At 42.4% G+C, this 18,845-nt stretch overlaps 1 protein-coding gene across 2 annotated transcripts in view; it reads left to right on the top strand.

Annotated features, from left to right (window-relative positions):
• Window positions 1–18,845, top strand: part of Klhl7 (kelch like family member 7) — a 49,488-nt gene that overhangs the window by 8,428 nt on the left and 22,215 nt on the right. Inside the window, exons 1-4 of one of the 2 annotated variants that reach the window (XM_032907111.1) lie at window positions 2,912–3,107; window positions 12,662–12,764; window positions 13,459–13,552; window positions 14,411–14,535. In XM_032907111.1, coding sequence (XP_032763002.1) covers window positions 12,686–12,764; window positions 13,459–13,552; window positions 14,411–14,535 — 298 coding nt within the window. In that variant the 5' untranslated portion in view covers window positions 2,912–3,107; window positions 12,662–12,685. Of the gene's footprint in view, window positions 1–2,911; window positions 3,108–12,661; window positions 12,765–13,458; window positions 13,553–14,410; window positions 14,536–18,845 lie in introns of those variants that run through there. The other variant, XM_032907110.1, reaches the window with a different exon arrangement.

Here is an 18,845-nt window from a genome sequence, read left to right on the forward strand (position 1 = left end):
AGTCTGGAGTGGCTGGCCAGTTCTTGTGAAGCTCTCAAGGCACCTTTTCCTGTTGTCCTGATGTTGCAGCTTAACAATAGCGCTAACTTTTCAGAGACCATATCTTCTTGGTTTACCCCTCCCAACTTTACACACGCTTTTCTGGCCAAATTGCAAATCTTTCTACTTCAACTTTATTGTAAACTTGGCTAAAAGTAGCCTGCCTCCCTGCCCTACAGCCTAAACGTTATGAATTCTGTTCACATAGAAACCGTCCTGTGTACGTTATGTGACCTACCTGTGGTGACACACACCTTTAATCCCAGCATTCTGGAGCTAGAGGCAGGCAAATCTCTGTTTCATGTCAGCCTAGTCGACAGATTCTTACATATTGTATGCTTTCTCTCCTGGAGAGCCAGGGTTAGGTAGAGAGACACTATCTAAAAAATAAGACAATTATATGAAATTAGATCTTTTTTCTTATAGGAAATCAGCTTTAGCACATATTGTATAAAATGGTGTATTTCATTCTTCTTCTCTATGCATGTAATGTTCTTTGGTTGTATTGACCTACTCCTATCCCCACACATTATCCCCCTTTGCCTCCCTCCCTCCCACTCTGTGTGTGTGGAGAGAAAGAGAGAGAGAGAGAGAGAGAGAGAGAGAGAGAGAGAGAGAGAGAGAGAGAGAGAGATTGGGAGCAGAGGTAAAAGGTCTGAGGGAATTGAAAGAGTTGAAAGAGAACACATTTTGATTTTTACTTCATTCAAAAGCACAAAAAGCATTTTGGATTATCTATCACACTATAACTTTGCACAGTGAAAGAGGATGAATACAAAATAAAATGTAAAACCCTGCTTGACAGAACAGATAATTTTGTTTGTTTTTCAAGGCAGGGTTTCTCTGTGTGACCCTGGCTCCTGGCTATTGATCTGTAGACCAGTCTGGTCTCATACTAAGAGATCCCCCTGCCTCTTGGATTAAAGATAATTTTCAAGAAAAAAAAATCTCACTTTTGGCTATAACAGGTTGTGTGCATCCCCTTCCCCCCAATCTCTGGTCTTTAGGGTGTCAGACTAAACCCAGCTCGGAGGAATTTTCCCTCCAGGGGAACCATTTATCTCTGAAAATAGAGCTTCTTGTCTGTGTATACTACTGCTTCTTTAGCATATGATTCATTCTTTTTTCTTGTGCAAAATGTTAGAAATTTGCCAAATGCATAGACTGAGTACCCAGGTTCCCCTGCATTTTTTTTTCTTTGTTGTTTGTTCATTTAAGGTTCCGTGGTTTTGTTTTTGTTTGAACCTTGTGTGGCTGAAGGTCCCAAGTTCTCGTGTGTGACAGAGCTTCTCTCCCTCATGGGAGAACTTACCTACCCCTATTTATAGCCAGTGCCTGTGCAAAGCAGATTATGGCCTTGTATCTTCTGTAGTTCTCCTCCTCCAGACAGTTCTGCATCTTGGCTGTGTCTCTGAGGCTATCCCTTTGTGGAGTTCCTCTATCTATAAATCTATCTCTTGGAGTCTTTCCTCTTTATACGGAGTTTGTAGTCGTTGTAGAATGTAATAGATGCCTTTAGGGCCCACGGTTCTGTGGGGATAAGTGTCACCTTTAGAGGGACCCCTAAAACTTTATCTTTCCTGGATGTTTGAATTGTCCAGACTTTATGAACAAAGGAGCAGCAGACAAGTTCTTCCTCATTTGTAGCAAAATGGACTGTGTCTCTAGTGCCTTGTCCCTCTGTAACACATTTCCCCATTCAAGCAGTCCCAGCCTACTTGCTTGTGTGTTGCATTTGGTAGGTAAACCTGACATTCACATACAAACACACACACACACACACACACACGATTTTAGTTCCAGATGATTAATCTGATCATGGTTGTTCTTCCATTGCTTTTGTAAAATTGAGTTTTCCACATTGGAAATTATAAGAGGTCTATGTTTAGGATTGAGGAGTTCTAGAGTCTTATTTCCATAAATTCCTAGATACGTTCCACTGTAATGTATCCCATTCCTGTCTTCCCACCATCATCACCTTTAAAAGTACTTAATAATGCAGGAAAAATCCTCCTTAGTCTTTAAGGACAGGGCTTTAGCTCGAAGGGAAAAACTGTTTAGCTTTAAAAAGAATCTTATAAAACTCTGTAGACCCAGGCTCTGTTTCTGAGAGAGATGGTTTAAGTCTTCAACTGAGTTCTTGTTGTTGTTGTTGTTGTTGTGTTTGTTTGTGTTTTTGGTCTAATGCTGTCCTTTCTTTTAACAGAATAGAGTGTCTTGTCCTCTTCCTTTCAGAGGGTAGTTACATTCAACTGTTTCTCTTTCAGAACTTACTTATTTTTCCCTTAAAAATTCTCTTCTTCTAATGTAATCTAGTTTTATGTTTTTCTCTTTTCTTTTTTTAAATTTATTTTTATTCATTTTATGTGAGTACACTGTTGCTTTCTTCAGTTAAGCACACCAGAAGAGGGCATCAGATCTCATTAACAATGGTTGTGAGCCACCATCTTGTTGCTGGGATTTGAATTCGGGACCTCAGGAAGAGCAATCAGTACTTTTAACCACTGAGCCATCTCTCCAGCCCTTTCTCTCCGTTTTCTATTTGTATTACTCAGATTGGATGCATGTTTAAGTCTAGTCTTTGATAGATAAATTGAGGTGAGGGTGTACTCTTGTTGGGCTGTGCCAAGGTGTACCCCTGCCCAGCAGATGTAATGTCAGAGGTTTATTGATCTAGTGTAAGAAGTTGATTGTGGGAGAGGAGAACAGAAGGCCATCTAGAAAAAGGCAGGGAGACATGAGAGGGGACAAGGAGAGAAGGAAGAGAGAAGAGAGGAGAGAGGAGGAGAGAGGAGAGAGAGAGAGAGAGAGAGAGAGAGAGAGAGAGAGAGAGAGAGAGAGAGAGAGCGAGAGCGAGAGCTAGAGAGAATTCCACTCCATAGATAGCTTTCCCCCCTCTTCCTGAGGTAGGTTTCTCAGTGAAACTCAGGGTGTTACTATTGCTGAATTTTCTAGCTAGCTTGTTCTAGGCTCTGGTTCTACCTCCCAAGGCTGGAATGACAGGAAACCCATGCCCATCCAGCATCACATGTGGGTTCTGAGGATCCAAACTCTGCTCCTTACACTCAGTGAGCAGTTTAACTCATGAGCCATTTCCCCAGCCCCATTTGTCTTTTTATTGATTTATGGTTAGATCTACAGTCTACTCAGGAATATACCCATGACTGCCTTTTAACCTCACTGGGGGTAATAGTTGTGGTTGGAATGAGAGGGGTCACCAATTAGTGGAACTGTTTGATAATGATTAGAAGGTTTGGCCTTATTGGGAGAGCTGTGGCCTTGTTGGACAAGGTATGCTTCTGGAGGTGAGCTTTGAGGTTTCAAAACCCCAATGCACAGTCCGTCTGTCTGCCTCCCTGCCTCCCTCCCTCTTCTCTCTCCCTCTCTTCTTTCTGCCTTTGGATTACAATATAGCTCTCAGCTACTTCTCCAGTTCTGTGCCTGTCTGCCTGCTGCCATCCTCCCCACCATGATGATAATGAACTAACCACGAGTAAATGTTTTCTTGTACTTGTGTGAGTTGCCTGGGTCCTGGTGTCTCTTCATAGCAACAGAACACTAAGACGTTGGTACCAGGAAGTAGTGTATTGTTGTAACAGGTCTGCCCATGCTGTTGTTTGGAGGAATATGGAATACTGGGACATTGGACTAGAAAAATGGTTGAACGTTTTAAGTATGGCTTAATAGACCATCCTGGTAGGAGCAATGAAAACAATAGTAACACAGGCAATGTGGACCTAAGCCCCGCTTAGAAGCTTTCAGAAGGGGATGAATATTAGCAAGTAGAGCAAATAGCCTAGCAACTGTTGTGCTGTTTTGGCAAAGAACATGGCTGCTTTTGCCATTGTCCTAAAATTTTTACCAGAGGTCAAATTGAAGTGTTTTGGATCAATGTTATTGGCAAAGGAGATTTTTAAGACAACTTAGTGTAATGACTACCACAGTTATTAGTAATCAGTCATATTCAGATGTAATGTATGTTATGTAATATTTATCTGGAACAAATAGCTTAGGTGTGCCTATTAACTTAAAATGAGACCTGGTCTCCAGATTCTCCCAGAGTCCCTCAGTCCTTGTTATAGTGTATGACAGAACAGGACTGCTCTTAGGTGTTGTGGAGGAGAAAGATTTTGTAGATAAGAGAGAGAGCATGGCAGGAACATCTGGGAGAGTCCAGCATAGTCATGACCCTTACCATGAGAGATGGGAGCCTCTGGGGAAGGGCAGGGCCCCTGGACTGGAGTGTTCAGAGTAAGTAGGTAGGCTGTGCCAGTCATACTCTGTAACAGAGAAAGAGGGTAGGCTATGGCAGTCATTCCCTGTAACAGAGTAAGAGGGTAGGCTGTGCCAGTCATTCCCTGTAACAGAGTAAGAGGGTAGGCTGTGCCAGTCATACCCTGTAACAGAGAAAGAGGGTAGGCTGTGCCAGTCATACCCTGTAACAGAGAAAGAGGGTAGGCTATGGCAGTCATTCCCTGTAACAGAAAGAGGGTAGGCTGTGCCAGTCATTCCCTGTAACAGAGAAAGAGGGTAGGCTGTGCCAGTCATACCCTGTAACAGAGAAAGAGGGTAGGCTGTGCCAGTCATTCCCTGTAACAGGCAGGTAAGGACAGAGGGATGATAAGGAGAACTTGGAGGCCAGGTTCATTTTCATGTTAAATAGACACACCAGCCACTTGTCCCAGTTTTGAAACTTAAAATGAAAAGGAGCAAACTTGTTAAGAGAAATACAAAATGTACAGTTTGAGGAGAAAAAGAGTACCAGGAAGCGCAATACTAGAACCAAGTCTTGTGATCGAGGAGATTTGACGTTTAAAGAAAGGTTTGATTCAAAATAGAGTACAGGAATTGGTACCCTCAGGGTGAGGCTGCACCCAGTTAATCTTGTAACCTAGAAGCCATCAGCAAGTCACTGTAAGTCAAGGAGGGAGCCAGTTCCTGCCTCCAACAAGCGGGAAACTTGGCAGGATCAGCCACCTGGTTCTGGGTTTTTTCAAGGCACATACACGAAAGGGACGTAGAACCTTCTTCTGCAGTTCAAGAAGGCTGTTAAGCTAGGCTGGTGGCAGGGGAGTTTCTGCATGGAGATCCAGAGAGGCCATTGTATGTAGCCATGAAAATGAAACCCAATTGCATTGAAGACCCCTAAGAAAGCTCTCGGAGATGCCAGACCCAGGGGGTACCTGCTAAGTAGGGATGCAGACAGGATGTAGAACCAGCCCAAAAGAAGGAAGTGTGCTGCAGTCAGCAAAGCTGGAAAGGAAGAGGCATCTAATAACCATTTGACATCAGACAAAGTTTACCCTACTGGTTTTCAGTCTTCGATCCACTATTTCCTTATTATCTATGCCTTTCTCCTCTCTTGGAATTGTAATGTACATTGTGTGCCGTTGTATGTTGGATGTATGTGATTTGCTTTTTGATAGGAGGTTACAGTTAAGAGAGTACCTTGAGTCTCCAAGAGATTTTGGAGTTTTAAGAAGTCTTAAAACTGAAAGACTGTGGGGACTTTTAAAATTCTACTGAATGCATTTTGCATTATGATATGGCTACAAGCCTATGGGGGCCAGGGAGTGGAATGTTTGAAAGATAATGGTCCCCATAGGCTTATGTTTGAATTCTTCGGTCCCCTGTTAGTGGAACTATTTGGAAAGGATTAAGAGGTAGAGCTTTAATGCAGCACTCTGGTGTCAGAGGCAGGTGGATTTCTGAGTTCAAAGCTTGTCTGGTCTTCAGAGCAAGTGTAGGACAGGTAGGGCTACAACAAGAAACCCTGTAGATGAATGAATGGATGAATGAATGAATGAATGAATGAATGAATGGTAAGGCTTTGTTGAAATGGATGTAACCTATGTAGGAGGAAGTGTGTCAAGGGTGGTGAGCTCTGAGGTTTCAAAAGCCCATACCGGGTTCCATCTCTGCCTGCCTGCTCCATGCCTGGCTGCTGTCTTGTTAATAAAGGACTAAAGGATGAATCCTCTGAAACTGTAAGCAAGCTCCCAATAAATGCTTTCCTCTCTTAAGCTGCTTTAGATATAGTCTCTTCACAGCAATAGAACAGTAATGAAGGCAGCAATTTATCTTGACAAGTGTGGCGGTTTGAATAGGTATGGCCCCCATAGATTTGTGCTTGAATACTTGGAGAGTAAAAGTGGCACTATTGGGAGGTGTGGCCTTGTTAGAGTAGGTGAGGCCTTGTTGGAGGAATTCTTACACTGTGGAGGCAGGCTTTGAGGCTTTATATACTCAGGCTACATCCAGTGACACACACAGTCCCCTTCTGCTTGCCTGTGGGTTGATATGTAGACCTCTCAGCTCTGTCTCCAGCACGATGTCTGCCTGCATGCCACCATGTTTTCTGCCATTATGATAATGGACTTCACTTCTGAAACTGTAAGCCAGACCCAATTAATTAAATGTTTTAATAAGAGTTGGTGTGGTCATAGCGTCTCCTCACAGCAGTGAAACCCAAACTAAGACAAGCATAACCCATATCATAACTGAAGATAACATAGGTCAGATGAAATGTTATAATAAATATGAAAGAATAAACTAAGACCTCTAGAGATTTGTCTTAGCGAGAATTTAAACAAAGTTACTCCTTCAGTCTGCTTTCTGCTATGGTAAGCACTTATGGACTGGGTTCATGAACAGTGGAAGTTTTGAGGAAACAGCAGTTGAGGCGGGCAGTATGTGAGACTGGATCCCCCGGGCTACGTGTTTGTCTTCATTGGTGTCTGGTCCTTGTCCTCTGAAAACACAAACTCTCACAAGTAATACACAGTTCCGTATAACATCCATGTAGAATGTGCACTGTGCACATACCAGTTAAAGATAATTCTCTGCTCTTGAACAGGTGAAAGGCATCTTAAGTTAGTATGGAGCGTAAAGCCAGGCTGCCATTTAAATCCCCATCCATGCCATAAGAAAGGGTGAGCACTGAGTCATGAGGATCCTGTAGCCAACAAGATTTATGGCACTATAGGGACACTGAGGTCTCAGCCAGTCTAGAGCTGTTCCAGTGTAGAAGGATCAGCTTTATAAATCACATGCCATGTTGGTCTTGCTGATTTCTTTCTTCCTATCTACAGCCAAAATCTTCAGGGGTCAAATTTGATTTCCAACAGTTTGGAGGTAAATAGACACCATGACCAAGGCAACTCTTTTTTTTCCCAAAGATTTATTTATTTATTATATATGAGTACACTGTAGCTGTCTTCAGACACACCAGAAGAGGGCATCGGATCTCTTTACAGATGGTTGTGAGCCACTATGTGGTTGCTGGGATTTGAACTCAGGACCCCTGCAAGAGCAGTCAGCACTCTTAACCACTGAATCTTCTCTCCAACCCTCATGGCAACTCTTCTAAGGACAACATTTAACTGGGGCTGGCTTACAGGTTCAGAGGTTCAGTCCATTATCATCAAGGCAGGAGCATGGCAGTGTCCAGGCAGGTGTGGTGCAGGAGGAGCTGAGAGATCTACATCTTGTTCCAAAGGCCAACAGGAGAAGACTGACTTCCAGGCAGCTAGGATGAGGGTTTTAAAGCCAAAGCCCACAGTGACACACTTCTTCCAACAAGACCACACCTCCAAATAGTGCCATTCCTTGGGTCAATCAAGCATATTCAAACCACCACATGTTAGAAAACCTATCTTTGCTTTTCTTGTTGGAGCAAGTGCAAAATCTCCTTCCCAGTGCAACATGCTTCTGTTTTTCCATTTCCAATTAGGATTCTAATAGGCTGACCTAATTCAGCAGTTCTTTCTAAAATCCAGAGCTTTTTTTTTTTTTTTTTTTTTTTCCGAAGCTGGGGACTGAACCCAGGGCCTTGTACTTGCTAGGCAAGCGCTCTACCACTGAGCTAAATCCCCAACCCCTAATCCAGAGCTTTTTTAACAGCTTTGCTACCTGTTTCATTGACTTAAAAAATTCAAAGTCAAAACATTTAATTTATCCCTGGAAGGTTTTTAATCATCCCGCTCTATGAGCGACTCTTAAATGTGTTTAGTTCTCTCCATAGTTGCTTGGCCTTTAGGATTATAAATTCTGTCTGTGACAGGTTTCATGATGTAATGTCTAAGAAGTTGGTTGTATCCAGTGGACACACAGGCCGAAGCAACATCAGCTTTCGTCTGTAATGCATTCCTTCAGAGGCTGATGGATGGTTCTACAGTCCTCGTCCTGAAGGACAGTGTGCTGTATCTGCAGCATGCCTCACACTAATGTGGAAACATCTGTTGGGTTTTATCAGACATGTATGCATTGTTAGTCTCAGTCTGTGCAGGTGTTTCCTCAGTTGTCCTAATTCCAATAAATGTGCAATCTCAGAATCCTCTTTCTCAGAGTTCCAGGCAGAGGCCTGTCGGGATTCTGAATGTGTGTCCATAGTATGATGCATCAACACACGTATGTCTTCTCTAAATTCCATAAAATGAACCATAATGGCATTGTCCCATAAGTAGAATCTAGATCCTTAACTCATACATTGTCTTCTCATGGGCTGCCGTTTTAACTCTTCAAGCTTTTGTAGATGTTTCTCATGTGGAACTGGCTCTTTTGATGTTATTTTAATTTCTTCATTGGATTTCTCTGAACGTTCCCTATTTAGATTCAAAGAATCTTCCAATCTCTGTTCTGTGTTCTCCAACATAGCATCTAATTTTTCAGTCTCTTCTTTCTTGAAGTCTGCCTTAATTTTTTTTATCATTTCTTTTAGTCTAATGTATTCAATTTTCAAAATTTTTGTCTAAAGGCTTTATATCTCTGAGAAGTCAATAATAGTATTAAGGTGAAAATGAGACTATTCATATGATAATAGTCATAATCAGCATTGTGCCAGTTTGAGTTTAGATGCACCTGTTTCTCTTTTATTTGTGTCTTTGAACCATTTAAAAGCGATCAGATGATAAACTAGACAGCATCTGTCATTGTTCCTTCCATCTTTATAGGTATCGGTTTTGAATTATTTATATGTATATGTGAAGTTTAAATCCAGTTTCCTTTTCTTTTCAGCCTTAAAACTATTTTTTCCTTTCTCTGTCTGCAGTTTTGGTTTGTTTGGATTCTTTTTTTTGTGTGTTCTTTGTCACCCTTCATTGTTTAGCTCGGGACACTGCAGTGGTCCTTGGCCCTCTGGTTAATAGGGTGGGTGAATCCCAGAAAAGCCCGCAGTTTTGTCTTTATGCTGCTGTAGTCCTGGGCTCTCATATGTGCAGCATATACTCACAGATACCCCCTGTGACTTTCCCCGACTCTGGGAAGGTGGCGCTAGTCCAGCCCCATGCCCTCGGGGTTAACTGAGAGCTGTGTTTTGAACTTCCGTGTTCAGCTCAGTGAGCCCTCAGGCTCTGTCTCCCTGCCCTCCAGGTCGCCTAGCTGCACTGAATGGGTTTCTTGGACCCACAGAAGCTCGCCTGCTCGCATTCTAATCTTAGAGGCGCCGCCTTTGTCTCTTGCTGTAGCAGCAAGGGTGAGATTCCTGTCGGGGCTATTCCAGTGAATCTGTGAGAGAATGCCGGCTGGGCCTCGGTGCTCTGTGGCACAGCAGGGCCCTTTGCTCTCTGCATTTACCCGCGGGTCTGATAACTGAACATGAATGAAAAGGTTTGGATTGCGTGCCCTCCATCTTGAGCACCATCTGTAAAGAGTTGTTCTTACTGGCACCAACCTCTCCTCCCCCTCAAATAACAGCTCTGAGAGCCAAAATACATTTATAAACATCTTGGTTCCCTGATTAGATCATAACTTAATATCCCGTTCATTCTGATCTAAGTTCGCCACCATGGTTGGTTATCTCCACCTAGCCCCCAGGCTTCTGTCTGCCATGTTCCTGAGTGAATTTCCCACACATCTCTCCCGCAGAATCCTTTTTGCCTACCAGATGCCCCACCTTCTATTCTAGCCCTTCCCATAGGCCGTAGGTATTTTTTTGACAGGCGATGTGTCCACACAGTACTTAGGCGATTCTCTACATTACTTTGCATATTTTGGTATGGCAATGGCAAGTCACCTGAGACCAGTGCTTGTAAACGAGCAACTCTTTGTGGAGGCAACAATAGCTTTAGGGGCTATCAATCTGCATGAGAATCCAAGTACTGGCCCACAAACTTATTAACAAGGCTTGAAGTCAGCTGTAAATCTGAAGAGCGGTTTCCCTTTCAGTCTGCTTTGGGTGCCTCCTTTCCTTTTTCCTAAGCATTGGCATCTTACTTGGATTTTTATTCACAAAACAAAATAGGATTGGTGGAATGGTTTAATGGGCAAGAGCACTTGCTGTGAAAGCAAGAGGAGCTGATTTCAAATTCCCAGTACCCACAGGAAAGCCACATGTGCCAAATGTGTTTGTGACCTAGCAGAGGGCGGAGAGAATCAGGTCCTGAGAGCTCTCTGGCTGGCCAGCCTCACCAAAACAGCAAGTTTTATGGTTACTGAGAGACTGTCAGTGAGTGGAGGTAGGTGGAGAGGGGAGGAGGGAGACAATTGGTATCCTTTAGCCACTGTATGCACAGGCATGGGCCCACATACCTGCATGTATGTATACACACGTATACACACATACATATGCATGCACATGTGCACTCACATAAGCACAAAATAGCTAACTAGTAGGAAATGCCAAGTTCTCAAAAACTGTCTTAGTAAAATACTTAGCTAGGAAAACACTTAAAATTTGCAAAGTTACTAAACTGTTACTGATTTGCAACAAGATTTACAAACCACTCAGTATGGGACTGGAACGATGGCTCAGACAAGGACCCAGGTTCAATTCCTATCACCCACATGGCATTTTAAAACCATCCCAATCCCTGAGGATTGACATCCTCATCTGACCCCCTCAGGTGTCATGTGGTACACAGCATACTTAAATCAAAACACCCAAACACATAAAGTTTAAAACTTTACAAAAAAAAAAAAAAAAGAATGACAGAATATGTTAACTCGCAGTGGTTAGAATACTGGTTGCAAATGGTAAGCACCAAATTTCCAGTGAGCTCTATAAATAACATCTTCAGCTTCATTGTGACTATATGTTTTGATGTGTCCCCAAAGACATTTCTTTTTCTTTAAGTCATCTGTAAGGTGTTAATCCTGATATATTTCCTTTCCTTCTTCCTTTTGAAGTTTAAGTTATTGCATATGTACCTTCTTCCTGCACCTAGAGTGTCACTGCTGTTGTCTTGGTTAGAAATTCGTTTAGAAATGGCTGCTCTCCAGCTTCTATCAGAAGGGCGTTTGTGAGGCAAGTTATTTAAGGAAAGATTACTGAAGAGTCAGGTAGTTCATTTACTCTGTGTGTTCTGAATCCTTTCTGGTTCCCATTATGTCTATGACAGCCATGTTTTTGGGTAATGTGCCATGTACCCTGGATTTTACCAAGCATTGATAAGTTAGAAAAATCAAGTATAGATTGACTGCAATGTTTGAAAAATTATAATTTGCATATGCTATTATATCATGTAATTGTTCCCTCCCCGCCGAAAGCTAATGATAAAGGCCTTAGAATTTATGACAGGAAAAACGTTTTGGCTTCCCTGAAGGATTAGTAGACTCCTCTTTTGACAGTCAAAGTGAGAGAATGTCCAGTCCAGTCATGGCCTCGAAGTGATTGTCCTCAGCCCCTCGGCAGCTGTGCACTGTCACGTGCCGCTCTGCAGACTTGCTTTTTGTTTGTTTCTGTTTTGTTTTTCAAGATAAGGTCTCTCCCTGTAGTCTGGGCTATCCTGGAATTCCCTTTGTATACCAGGAGACGTGTTTTTTTTTTTTTCTTTTCTTTTTTTCGGAGCTGGGGACCGAACCCAGGGCCTTGCACTTACTAGGCAAGCTCTCTTCCACTGAGCCAAATCCCCAACCCAGGAGACGTGTTTTTAATACACTAACTTGTGTTTCTTCTGACTGTTGGGAAGTATAGTGCCAAATTTGGATACTGTGTAACACTCCCTCTCTAAGTCTTTAACAAATGCTTTCTAAAGTGTGTGGAAAGGGTGTAAGTAGAAAATATATGCAGGCATTACAGCATTTCATAGGTTCCTGCTTTGTTCTTAATATTGCTGAGCTGCAACTGTTAGCATTCTATCTAAGCTCCACCCCCACAGTTACCTGGCAACAGCCAGATATGCTCCACCCAGTTACCTGGCAACAGCCAGGTATGCCTGACACTATAAAGGAGCTGCTTGCCCCCTCCTCATTCTCTTGTTCTCTCTTGCTCTTAACCTCTTCCCCTTTTGTCTCTTCTTTCCCTATTCCCCTCCCCCCTTTCCCCTTCTCTCCACATGCTCATGGCTGGCCTCTACTCTTCTACTCCTCTACTCCATTTCTCTACTCCCCCCACCCCTGTCCCTACTACCCTCTCAGCTCCCTCCCCATTCCCTGAATAAACTCTACTCTATACTTGACTGTCTGGTGTGGCTGGTCCCTCAGGGGGAAGGGCTGTCTCAGCATGGGTCTGCCAAGGCATCCCTCTCCTCAGACCTCATCACACCTCCATAGAACAGGTCCCCACTCTATCGTTATAAACACAGCATTGGTGCCAAAACCCAGGACATAGCCTCTCTTTATCTTTATATAGACTCAGCAGCCACCGGCGAGCTCGTTTTCATATTCTCCTTTTCCTCTCTACTAGAGAACATTATGTGATGTGATCCTCATGGTCCAGGAAAGAAAGATACCTGCTCACCGTGTTGTCCTGGCTGCAGCCAGTCACTTCTTTAACTTAATGTTCACAAGTGAGTATTTCCAGATAAAAACTATTGTTTTTCTATGAGAATTGTGTAGAGTCTAAATAAACATTTTTTTCTTAGTTTTTAAAGCTCTTTAGAACTTAAGGCTACAAGACAGTAAAGAGAATGAAGTGGTCAGTCGCATTGCCAGGCACAGTAAGTGCTCCTTCATTAGCCCCAGTTGGAGGACGGAGAGAAGTGAGCACACTGTGGTGAAGAGAGCTCTCTCTTAGCTGACACCTAGACCCTGATTGCACGCTTCAGTCTTATCTTACGAGGTTTGTTTGGTGTTTGATTTGAGACAGGAGCTTGGTGTGGCGCCAAGGCGGGTTTGAAACTGTCAGTGGTCCGTGCTCTTCCCTCTGCCTCCCCAGTGCTGAGACTGCAGGTGTGCATGGGGCGCCTGTCTCTGTCTTTGATCTTCCGCAAGTTAAATAGTGAGAATTGGGAGGGACATTAGGGAAGAATGAGGCTGAATTATTTTAGGAAAAAAATCTAATTTTATGTCTTTCTCATTTACACTTGAGGAAGCTCTTAGATTGATTCAACGGGTGCCGCTAACATGAAGAGGTTTTGCATTTCTTTCCCTTTAGAGACAACTGTCCTAGTGTACACTGTATTTCCTGTAAGCTGGAGCTGCTGGTTCCTCAGTTAAACCTGTGGTGGTGAGGTACCATTGATGCTTCTTCTCCTCTTTCAGCTAACATGCTTGAGTCTAAGTCCTTCGAAGTAGAACTCAAAGATGCCGAGCCTGATATTATTGAACAGCTGGTGGAATTCGCCTACACTGCGAGGTGAGTGGAAAAGAGTCATTCTTTTCGGGGGAATAAGTTGGGGTCTGACACAGAAAAACATCATTGTAACAAATTAGTTTGCTCCTGATTTCTTAGAACAAAAAACTGTAGTGGAAGAGTTAGAGGACTGTGACGTCATAGGACAGTGTACTTCACAGTGCTGTTATTTAATGAAGAGTTAGAGGACTGTGATGTCATAGGACAGTGTACTTCACAGTGCTGTTATTTAATGGAAGGGTTAGAGGGACTGTGATGTCATAGGACAATACACTTCACAGTGCTGTTATTTAATGAAGAGTTAGAGGACTGTGATGTCATAGGACAGTGTACTTCACAGTGCTGTTATTTAATGGAAGGGTTAGAGGACTGTGATGTCATAGGACAGTGCTGTTATTTAATGAAGAGTTAGAGGACTGTGATGTCATAGGACAGTGTACTTCACAGTGCTGTTATTTAATGAAGAGTTAGAGGACTGTGATGTCATAGGACAGTGTACTTCACAGTGCTGTTATTTAATGAAGAGTTAGAGGACTGTGATGTCATAGGACAGTGTACGTCACAGTGCTGTTATTTAATGAAGAGTTAGAGGACTGTGATGTCATAGGACAGTGTACTTCACAGTGCTGTTATTTAATGGAAGGGTTAGAGGACTGTGATGTCATAGGACAGTGTACTTCACAGTGCTGTTATTTAATGGAAGAGTTAGAGGACTGTGATGTCATAGGGCAGTGTACTTCACAGTGCTGTTATTTAATGGAAGAGTTAGAGGACTGTGATGTCATAGGACAGTGTACTTCACAGTACTGTTATTAAAGCAATTAAAAGTTGTGTGAAATTAATATTCCCTTTAACTTACAGAATTTCTGTGAATAGCAACAATGTTCAGTCTTTGTTAGATGCAGCAAATCAGTACCAGATTGAGCCTGTGAAGAAAATGTGTGTTGATTTTTTGAAAGAACAAGTTGATGCTTCAAATTGTCTTGGTAAGAAATTCCAGATTCCTGGCTTTTTTTTTTAATCCTCATTGTGTACTTAAATAAAGAAAAAGCACATTAGTAAGCTTCTTCATTTAACCTTAAAGATACTATCCAATCAAACATTTTTAAATTTTAAACAAAATTTAAAAGGAACTTATAAAGAGGCAGAAATAAGTATCACTATTTTCTAAAATTAATATGGCTTTTACAATGAGTTTTCATTTATCAAAGACAAGGAACAAGAACGCCATCTATTTGTGGCAGTGTAATATGAGAAGCATGAACACATGTCATGGAGTGCTGAGAAGATTGTCGATAACTTCCCTGATCTCAGTCCTGTAGTCATCTGTTGCCTGCTTGGAACACCATGCTGCCTATGTCGTCTCCATTGTCAATGTTTTACACTAGGAAACCGAGAAGTCATAAACTAAGGTGCTAATTGAAGAACTACTTTATTTCTTCCCTTGAAGCCACTGCTGCCAGTAAATAAGTTGTCCTTGAAAGAAGCAGAGAAAGTAATTTAGAGTTTTCCTGTGCATTTTCCTGTGGGATGACCCTTTGTGCCTGCAAACACTCATTCTCTGTAACTGCATTTTCCTACCCTACTGTCACTCACAGGCTCCAGGGAAAGAGCAGGCTAGAGATGCAGGACAGAGCACAGTACAATGGAGGGAATAGCGGGGCCTGGGACTGAGTCAGCGCTGAGATCTGACTTAAGGGGAAGATGGGGATTTTACTGAGAGAGGAGAGAGCCAATAAAGGAAGAAGCAGTGCACTGCTGTGCGACAGGAGCCCCAGGGCAGGTAGGAGTAGCAGGACAGCCCACGGACCACACTCGGACCTTCACACCCACAGTCTGCCTCATGAGCACGACCTCTAAAGATCGAGAGCTGGACTGAAGTGACAAGAATGGTTCGGAGCTAGATAAAGACTGCGCTGGGTGGCAGGAGTGGTGCTAAATGTGATTTGGTAGATTTGGTAGATTTGTCATATGTATTTGCCACCAAAATTTGTTTGTAGAGAAAAGTGATACGTTAGATTACAAAAACCAAACTATTTCTGTCCTAGCATGGTTGCATATGAAGTGTCCCACGTAATTAGCTTCTATGTTTGTAAGTTTGGTTTCCGACTATGTCATGAGAGTACCAGCTTCATCAGTTAGAATGTTATAGCTGACGCTCTGGTGTTTGAGTCAGGGTCTGTATCCTTGGCTGGCTTGGGAACTCGGTGTGTACACCAGTGCTAGCCTCAAACTTAGAGAAATTCACCTGCCTCTGCCCCTGCCCACAACCATTGAGGGCTGGGATTAAAGGCATAGGATACTGTGCCCAGTAAAATAAGATGACTTTTGTTGTTTTAAGCAGAAAGGGAATTTGAGAGGCTGTGAGGGGCTGATAAATAACTCATAATTGCCCAGATCCCTCAAAAAAAAAAAAAAAATCAGGCTTAGAAGAATTGAGTAAAAAACTTGAGCTAGTTATCACAGGATGTTTATACTGGGATCAGAAGAGTGCAACCCGAGTGTTCACATCCGCTAATCAGCAGCAACAGAGAACACCAAGCTCCTAAAACAAAAAGTGCCCAGGGCCTGACCCCAGCAGCAGCACAGGAAGGCAGGAAATGGCTTCAGAGGGGCGTCTATTTCTGTCAGCACCATTTTCAGCACTTGGAAAGCTAACTGAATAAAAGAAAATTAAAGAAATATTTAAAATTAACTTACAGGCTTATTGAAAAGCATAGTAACACAGTAAATCAGACATTTTCGAATGTAATCAAAGGATTTTTTTTTAGAAAGAAATTCACTTTTAGTCTTTCTTGACTTAAGCATCCTATGCAGAGAGATCAGAAAAGTTCTTAATATTTAGGAAAAGTACTAAGAAAAGTTCTCAATATTTAGTAAAAGTACTAGTATTACTTTTTAAAGCTATTTATGTGTGTGCATAAATACACACGCATGTGTGTCAGGTGTGTGCCTGGAGCCCTCAGAAGACGGGAGAGAGTCGGGTCCTCTGAAACAGGTAGGTGGTTGTGAGCCTCAGTGTGGGTGCATGGACCCAGATCTGCTTCAAGAGCAGCGAGTTCCTTTAACCGCTGCATAATCTCTCCAGACCCAGTATCCCTTTTCTAAAACTTTCCTTTGGAAGTTAAGGGGTGGGGGGCAGACTCTATGTGTGGTCAGAAAGACAGTAGCTAATTATTTCAAAGAAAACTGTGGAAGTCTGCTTAGGAAGGAAAGCTCAAAGAGTAGTAGTACCAGCGTCAGCTCTGTAGCTGAGAAAACAAGAGGCAAGACCAAGCTGCCCTTGGGAGCGGAAGCCCGGAACTGGAGCTGTAAGCTCAGACAGCCGGGAAGGCTCGGGGGCGTGTCTGCAGCAGCAATGCTAGTGAGCACCAAAAGTGGAGATTATATTTAAATTTGATATCAGTAAATAAGGTTCCCAGAAATAGGACTGGCATAATGCCCACTTTGAACAAAGAATGTGTGTATATAAATGTGCATAAAACCCGTTTCCCGGGGTTGGGGATTTAGCTCAGTGGTAGAGCGCTTGCCAAGAAAGCGCAAGGCCCTGGGTTCGGTCCCCAGCTCCGAAAAAAAAAAAAAAGAAAAAGAAAAAAAAAAAAAAAAAACGTTTCCCTTAGAGCCTTATTGTTTTTAGTGTAAAACGATTTCAGATCCAGCATTTAAAAAGAATTCTTGCCCTCTCCAGACCAAGTTGATGATAATGGGGGACAGAGCGATGGCTCGGTGGTTAAGGGCACTTTGTTGCTTTTGCAAAAGACTGTGTTCAGTTTCCCAGCACCCATGTGGTGGCTCACAACTGTAACTCCAATTCCAGAGGCCTGACACTCTCTTTTGGCCTTCATAGGCACTACTTGTACATGGTACACAGACATGTACAGGTCACACACACACACACACACGCACACACACACAGTAAAACCTTTTTTTAAATGATGATACTAATAGAGAGGAAGATTAATTAATGTGTGTGATGATAGAAAATTTAGAATAAACCTAAAACTATCCTCTAAAGTTTATTAGTAATAGATTTACTCAGAAACTCCATCCTTGGATCATTTCACTGTCAGAGATTACTAACTAACAAGCTAAAAATGAACTTGACATCATAGAGGAAACAAGCACTCCCCGCAGTGTCGGTACCTATGATGTTTAGGCAAATGAAAAGGTTTAGCTTATTATGGTGGCACGTGTCTGTAATCCTAGCACCCAAGAGGCAGAAGAAGGATTGTGAGTTTACGGTAAATCCAGACGACATATTGAGAACTCATTCACAAACCAGTTAATAATTAAACCATAGACCAAAGGCCAAATCTAGTCATCTGACTGGTGTGAGCAAATATGTATAGAATTCATATGCTTTTTACCATGAGTGTTCAGAATGCCATGGGAAGGAGTCAGTTCATTTGTACAAAGGAGATGAAATATAGCAGCTACCTTAGCAAACTGGCTGGTAGTGATGCGTATAAATATGAAACCATCAAAACTCTGTATAGGCCAGACATGGTGCCTTTAATCCCAGGCACCCAGAGCTACAAAGACAAAATAACAACAACCCGGCCCATAACATTTTAATAAACACTAATTAACCTTGGTAAGGTGCTGCTACACTGTCAGATCGAGGACTGACTAAATTTGACTTGCGGACAATTCTTTACATCCTTATATAGAGTATAAACTCCTTCTAAAACAAAGTAGAAAAGTTGGGAAAATGCTGAATAAAAAAAATGTACAAAGCTCATAAGGAAGAAAAGGTATATTTATATTGGAGAGTGTAATAAAAGCTGAATGTCATAAATAACTTACAGTGGGGTAAAACTGAACTGTCCAGCTCCTTTGTTAGTGATGTGTTGTGGACTGGTGCACGGTGTTGGGAGACAGCATATAGGAGGCAAGCACTGTCTCACCCCATGCGCATCTCCCGCCCAGTGCCAAGGTCTCCCCTGGAGCTCCTCGTCAGTGTCGCAGCAGTCAGCTGTCCCCAAAACAACCCAAAGGCCTAGTGCAATCCTCATAAACACATCTCACTCTTAAGTAAAATATATACTTGAGTTTTAAATTTGTCAAAGAAGATGTTTAACATGACCTGAGAAGAGTTTGGAAAAAACTGATACTCTTATTATTGTCAAACGTAAGACAGCCTCAAGTTCAAATTATTGAAACAAAAAGGATCTAGCTTTGAGATCCATTTAAGTTTTCTCTAAGCCTTGCTTTCTCTCCTCCCCTGTACCCCCTGAAACACATAGTACTGTTTTGTTTCTTAAAATTTGGGGTCTTACTCTATAGTCCAGACTGG

Source organism: Rattus rattus, chromosome 6 (assembly GCF_011064425.1).
Source record: "Rattus rattus isolate New Zealand chromosome 6, Rrattus_CSIRO_v1, whole genome shotgun sequence".
Taxonomy (NCBI): domain Eukaryota; kingdom Metazoa; phylum Chordata; class Mammalia; order Rodentia; family Muridae; genus Rattus; species Rattus rattus.